General features: G+C 39.4%; 1 protein-coding gene across 8 annotated transcripts in view; it reads left to right on the forward strand.

Annotated features, from left to right (window-relative positions):
- The window catches only part of FNDC3B (fibronectin type III domain containing 3B), a 386791-nt gene that overhangs the window by 102175 nt on the left and 277999 nt on the right, over window positions 1–6617 (forward strand). For all 8 annotated transcript variants that reach the window (XM_055083800.1, XM_055083804.1, XM_055083816.1 and 5 more), the window contains exon 3: window positions 2430–2505. In XM_055083800.1, coding sequence (XP_054939775.1) covers window positions 2430–2505 — 76 coding nt within the window. The remainder of the gene's footprint in view (window positions 1–2429; window positions 2506–6617) is intronic.

Raw genomic sequence — 6617 nt, forward strand, 5'->3', positions numbered from 1 at the left:
CTCCGGGACCGGGGCACGAACCCGTGTCCCCTGCATCGGCAGGCGGACTCTCAACCACTGCGCCACCAGGGAAGCCGTTTGTTCTTTAATTCTTCTATATCTTTGTTAAACATTTCTTGCACCTTCTCGATCTTTGCCTCCATTCTTTTTCTGAGGTCCTGGGTCATCTTCACTATCATTATTTTGAATTCTCTTTCTGAAAGATTGCCTATCTCCATTTCATTTAGTTGTTTTTCTGAGGTTTTATCTTGTTCCTTCATCTGGTACATAGCCTTCTGCGTTTTCATCTTGTCTGTCTTTCTATGAATGTGGTTTTTGTTCCACGGGCTGCAGTATTGTAGTTCCTGCTTCTATTGTCTGCCCTCTGGTGGATGAGGCTATCTAAGAGGCTTGTGCAAGTTTCCTGATGGGAGGGACTGGCAGTGGGTAGAGCTGCATGTTGTTCTGGTGGCCAGAGCTCAGTAAAACTTTAATCTGCTTTTCTGCTGATGGGTGGGGCTGTGTCCCCTCCCTGTTGGTTGTTTGGTCTGAGGCGACCCATCACTGGAGCCTACCCCGGCTCTTTGGTGGGGCTAATGGCAGACTCTGTGAGTGCTCATGCCAAGGAGTACTTCCCAGAACTTCTGCTGCCAGTGTCCTTGTCCTCACGGTGAGACAGAGCCACCCCCCGCCTCTGCAGGAGACCCCCCCAACACTAGCAGTTAGGTCTGGTTCAGTCTCCTATGGGGCCACTGCTCCTTCCCCTGGTCCTGATGCACACACTACTTTGTGTGTGCCCTCCAAGAGTGGAGTCTCTGTTTCCCCCAGTCCTGTCGAAGTCTTGCAGTCAAATCCCCCTAGCCTTTAAAGTCTGATTGTCTAGGAATTCTTCCTCCTGTTGCCGGACCCCCAGGTTCGGAAGCCTGACGTGGGGCTCAGAAGTTTCACTCCAGTGGGTGGACTTCTGTAGTATAAGTGTTCTCAAGTTTGTGTGTCACCCACCCAGCAGTTACGGGATTTGATTTTATTGTGAATGTGCCCCTCCTACCGTCTCATTGTGGCTTCTCCTTTGTCTTTGGATGTGGGGTATCTCTTTTGGTGAGTTCCAGTGTCTTCCTGTCGATGATTGTTCATCAGTTAGTTGTGATTCCAGTGTTCTCGCAAGAGTGAGTGAGAGCACGTCCTTCTACTCTGCCATCTTGAACCAATCTGCCCAGTAATTATATTTCTTGAGCACTTATTCTGTGTCAGATCTTGCCCTTACAGAGCCTAGATTAAAGGAAAGACAGACACAAAAATAATTCCTTAGTTAATTAATTGCAATTTAAATTTTAGGAAGGAGTAGAGTTTTGTTCGTTTGTTTTTTGAGAACACATAGTGCAAGACTTGGCCTGTCATGAGAGTCAAATACCACTTCTTAATCTGGCAAGGATGAATGGGCGTTAGCTGGTTGAGGAAGGAATAAGGTGGGCAGAGATGGAGGAGTGCAGAGAGAGCATTGCAGACAGAGGGAACAGTATGCTTGATGGTTTCGAGGCAGGGAGGAACAAGGCTTGCTCTAAGAAGTATAAGGTGAATGTGACACTGACATCCTTCCAGTTTCTAGAAATATATAGTCATTATTTTAATAGTGTTAATCTCGCACATGGTAATTTTTAACTACAGTTTTTTAAGCTTTGTTATGTCCTTTAATTTATATTTAGATATAAATTAGTGATTTTTTAAACTTTTGTTATCTAAAGGAACTAAATGAGATTAGAACTTAAAACTGAGGTTCTTAAAAGAACATACTTTGCCGTGGCATCTGTGGTTTAGTCTTTCAGAAGTTGTCTTCTGATAACTAAATATCTGTTATATGACTAAAACACTGGCATTTAGGTAATAGATTCAAAAATTTGAGTGTTTGATGGGTCTTATTTGTAATATTTATTTTATACTGTTCATTGTTATTTCCAGGTTCTATACATGCTTTTTTCTCCCCAAAACACATTTTTCTTGTAAATTGCTTTCTATTGTTACACAGTAGACTCAGGTCAGTAATAGATACTTGGGAATGGTATGCAACAGTGTTAGGTCAGAAACTCATTTCTCTGTTCAATTTTCCTTTGTAAGTTATAGTTTCTGGTCCTTTTTCTTCTTTACTTGTTGTTTCTGATTTAGTGAAAGAAAAAAAGGAATTGTCTGAAAGAAAAAGTATCTTAACATTGGGGTTTTTTTTTTAGTTATATACCATAAGCAACACAGGAGAATTCACTTAGCTAAATTCAAATGCATGAACTTACCCCCCTCAAATTTGAACCAGATCTAAGACATATCCTAAGTTTTGTGTTTATACAAGATTCTGTGCTACATACTTCTTGTCTAGTACATAAATTTAGGTAATGAAACTGTTGAAGAGAAATCCCCAGATGTTCTAGTATTAAGTTGAAATTACTGTGTTATTTTGGCAGGTTATTCTCGTTCAAGTTAATCCAGGTGAGACTTTTACAATAAGAGCGGAGGATGGAACACTTCAGTGCATTCAAGGTAAGGAAGTTTTTTGTAAGCTTTCTAATCAGAGAAGTTTTCCTTTATTTATTATTTTATGGAAGTAGAGTTTATCTCTGAGTCTGCATGTGATTTTCTAGAAGTAAAATTTATCTGGGATTTTTTTTTTTTTTTTTTTTTTTTTTTTTTGCTTTTATTAGGGGCTCCTTAATGCTGCTGTGGGCCTGTGATATATAAGTGACAAAGTTAAATATCTTGAGTATTCTATTGACTTTTAAGTGAATTAAATAAACTTGGGAAAGCTTGCATTGTTTTCATATATTATGGAACTTGGTAGTCCTGAAAAATGCAGAGATTTTTAAGAGAGCTTAAAATTCCAGATGAGAACAGCAAGTACTTTTTCAAATTAGGTAAAAGTTTCAAATACATATTGTGATGCTATCCAAATGATGCTTTTAGAGGTAAAAATATGTATTAAATATCTTATTTATTACTGAGTAACAAATTACTCAAATTTAGTAGCTTAAAACAGTTCTTGTCTACAGTTTCTGTGGGTCAGGAATTTAGGCACAGCTTAGCTTTGTCCTATGGCTCTGGGCCTCTCGAAATGCTGAAATCCAGATGTGGGCTAGATAGAGCTGCAGTCACTGTAAGGCATGTCTGAGTATCAGTCTGTTTCCAGGCTCGCCTAAGTGGTTGTTGGCAGGATTTAGTTTTTTTTGTGGGCTAGTGGCAGGCGGCTTCCCTCTGTTCCTTGCTAAGTGGCCTCTCCATGGGGGTGCTTACATTATGGCAGTTTCATTGGAGCAGCAACTAAAGGGCAAGAGGGAGTGGTATGTCCAGCCCACTCCAGAAAGGGGATTACACAGAGTATGAATACCAGCAGCCAACTTTTAGAAAGCTGCCCACCACCGTCCACCTTTGGCCCTCAGTAATTCATGTCTCTCCCATATGCAAGATATCCCCTCCTAAGATCTCCAAAAGTCTTATTCCAGTACAGCATCAGCTCAGAGTCCAGAATCTTGTTATCTAAATAAGCTCCAGGAGTAGGTGAGGCTCCTTGGGTGTAGTTCTTTAAGTACTGCTCCTAGGGCATTTCAGTTAATTTCTAGTTTGTGTAATACCGGTGCCTCTTCTCTATAGTTCACTAAGGAAAGAAAGACACCTAAGTACTCTGATCCATATGGGGTTCTGTGTAGGAAGATCAATCCAGATATGGAGTTAGTCTATAAATACTGCTGTGTTGGAGGGCACTGTGTGACAGCTCTTTTTGGCAGTGATTGGGATTATGGGGCAAATGGTAAATTGGCCTGTAATTGAGTTCAATACTAGGTTATTGGTTAGACTGGAATCTGACCAGAGGTCTTATTTTAATACTTGGGCTTGCTCACCAATATATAAAGAAAATGAAGGGAAATGCCCTTTAGTTTTAGTTTTCCATAATGAGCTGCATGGAAAAAGTTGATGTTCCTATTGTTTTGCATAATAGCAGAGTGTGCTGCTGCGTCGTTTCATTACTTGTTTTTGTAAGTATAAGAACAAAAATTTAGGAAAAAAAATTAAAACTCATTAGGCTAGAATCCTAGTGAGTTTTAATTGCAGTTACTCTGAAATGATTTAACCATTTCATTAGTGATTTTTTCTGATTGCATTCATTGTGTCCCTGAAATTGATCTTGGTGTTCTAAACCATTTAAAAACCAAACCTAGTCTTCGGTGATAGATCACACAAAGGAACTTCAGGTAAAAGAAGAGAGAAAAATATTTTAAAATAGCATGGGTTACCGAGTCTTCTACCTACTTGTAGAACTGTAACAGATATTATCAACAAATAAAACCTCAAAATTCACTCTGTATCTTTTAAAAAAAAAAATCACACTAGTAAAACTAGATGAAAAGTTATTTTACCTACATAGAATGAAGCTGATGTTTCCAGTTCAGTAAGAGAATAGTAACATGGTAACATTAGAACCCTGTGCATTGGCTAGAAGACTGTGTCCCTCTACAACTTAGTATGTGTAATAGAGTCTATAAAAGCAAATTGCTGAATGGATCAACATATATAAAATCCACTTTTTCATGCCACCTGCTTTTACTTTTGGTGTCTGAAGAGTGTGTGTGTGTGTGTTCATCTAGTTAGCCTCTTCCTCACTTTTTGTGGGTCTAATTCGTAACTGGTATACTCTGCCGGGAATTTAGCAAGTATATTGCTCTGTCCACAATGGAAGCTTTGTATTTATTCATGATGGTACTTGGAGATAAGTGACACTAACACCCCTTTCAGTGATTTAAAAAAATGCCACTGACTAAAGAAGAATTGTAGAGCCATTTATCTTCGGCTTACTGAGCCTTCCTATTCTTTGTTCTCTTCTGAACACCCAGGTACTGTGGTTATCTTTATTTGGACATGTTGGTACCTGGCCCAACTAATTGAAATGACATAGGACAGGATGAGGGTGACCTGGAACCCCAAGTGGTTTGCTAGGGCTTGGGAGGCCCTGGGACAACAGGATCAACTGCAGGAACTGGAAGGAACCCCAGTCCAGACCCATTGTTGGCCACTCATGCATAACAGGCAGCCACTCAGCCCAGGTGCTCTCATCCCCCCCTTCATCTGAGTTCCAGTGTGAGTTAGTGAATGCTTCACTCCAGGTAGGTAGAGCATATCAACATAGAATGTGGGAATAGGCAATATGTTTATAAATTCCAACACAAGTTGTTATTATCCTTTCACTGTGATTAACATCCCTATCATTGCTAGTATTTATTCAACTCTTAGCCTTATGTATTCTCTCATTGAATGGGTATGACAGATACACATGAGGAAGCTGAGACCTGTAGAGGCTAATTCACACATCTAAAGTCATATAGTCAGACATCACATATGACATACATCACAGCAAGATCCTTTTTGACCCACCTCCTAGAGTAATGGGAATAAAAACAAAAATAAACAAATGGGACCTAATGAAACTTAAAAGCTTTCGCACAGCAAAGGAAACCATAAACAAGACGAAAAGACACCCTCAGAATGGGAGAAAATATTTGTAAATGAATTAAGGGACAAAGGATTAATCTCCAAAATATACAAGGAGCACATGCAGCTCAATATCAAAAAGACAAACAACCCAATCCAAAAATGGGCAGAAGACCTAAATAGACATTTCTCCAAAGAAGACATACAGATGGCGAGGCCACAACAGTGAGAGGCCCGCCTACCAAAAAAAAAAAAAAAAAAAGATCCTTAAAATAAAAAGTAATACAGAATTAGTACTTCCATTTTGTAGGGTTTTTGTGACTTAACTGCTTACAACAAAGGGAAAAAAACAACCAATACACATTGAATAATATGGAATTAAGATGTAAAAAATAACTGACGACAAAAAAAGGCTCAGGGTAATTGCCCTTTCCTTGACCACATTCTAGGGACACTGTGAGGTATCTGAAATCAGAAGTACGTTTTAGGCATTTAACTTGCCTTACCTATGCTGTGACTTTCTCATGTCCCCTATATCTTTGTAGTAAGTCAGATTTTCTTTCGCTGGGGAACAATGGCCGTAAAAAAAGAGAGAGAGTGAGACGGCTTCTGTACACCTTCCAATGAATAAAGAATCCAAACAAAAATTACCATTGGAAAAGTACATTTGCTAACACAAAATAATATATAATGTAGAAGCTAATGAAAGTAAACATATTGTTTTATGGAAAAAAAGCAAATGTGGCACATATATAAAATGGAATATTAATCAGCCATAAAAAATAATGAAACTGAGTCATTTGTAGTGAGGTGGATGGACCCAGAGTCTGTCATACAGAGTGAAGGAAGTCAGAAAGAGAAAAACAAATACCGTATGCTAACACATATATATGGAATCTAAAAAAATAAATAGTTATGAAGAACCTAGGGGCAGGACAGGAATAAAGACAAAGAGGTAGAGAATGGACTTGAGGACACGGGAAGGGGGAAGGGTAAGCTGTGACGAAGTGAGAGAGTGGCATGGACACATATACACTACCAAATGTAAAATAGATAGCTAGTGGGAAGCAGCCGCATAGCACAGAGAGATCAGCTCGGTGCTCTGTGACCACCTAGAGGGGTGGGATAGGGAGGGTGGGAGGGAGACGCAAGAGGGAGGAGATATGGGGATATAT

Source organism: Physeter macrocephalus, chromosome 1 (assembly GCF_002837175.3).
Source record: "Physeter macrocephalus isolate SW-GA chromosome 1, ASM283717v5, whole genome shotgun sequence".
Taxonomy (NCBI): Eukaryota; Metazoa; Chordata; class Mammalia; order Artiodactyla; family Physeteridae; genus Physeter; species Physeter macrocephalus.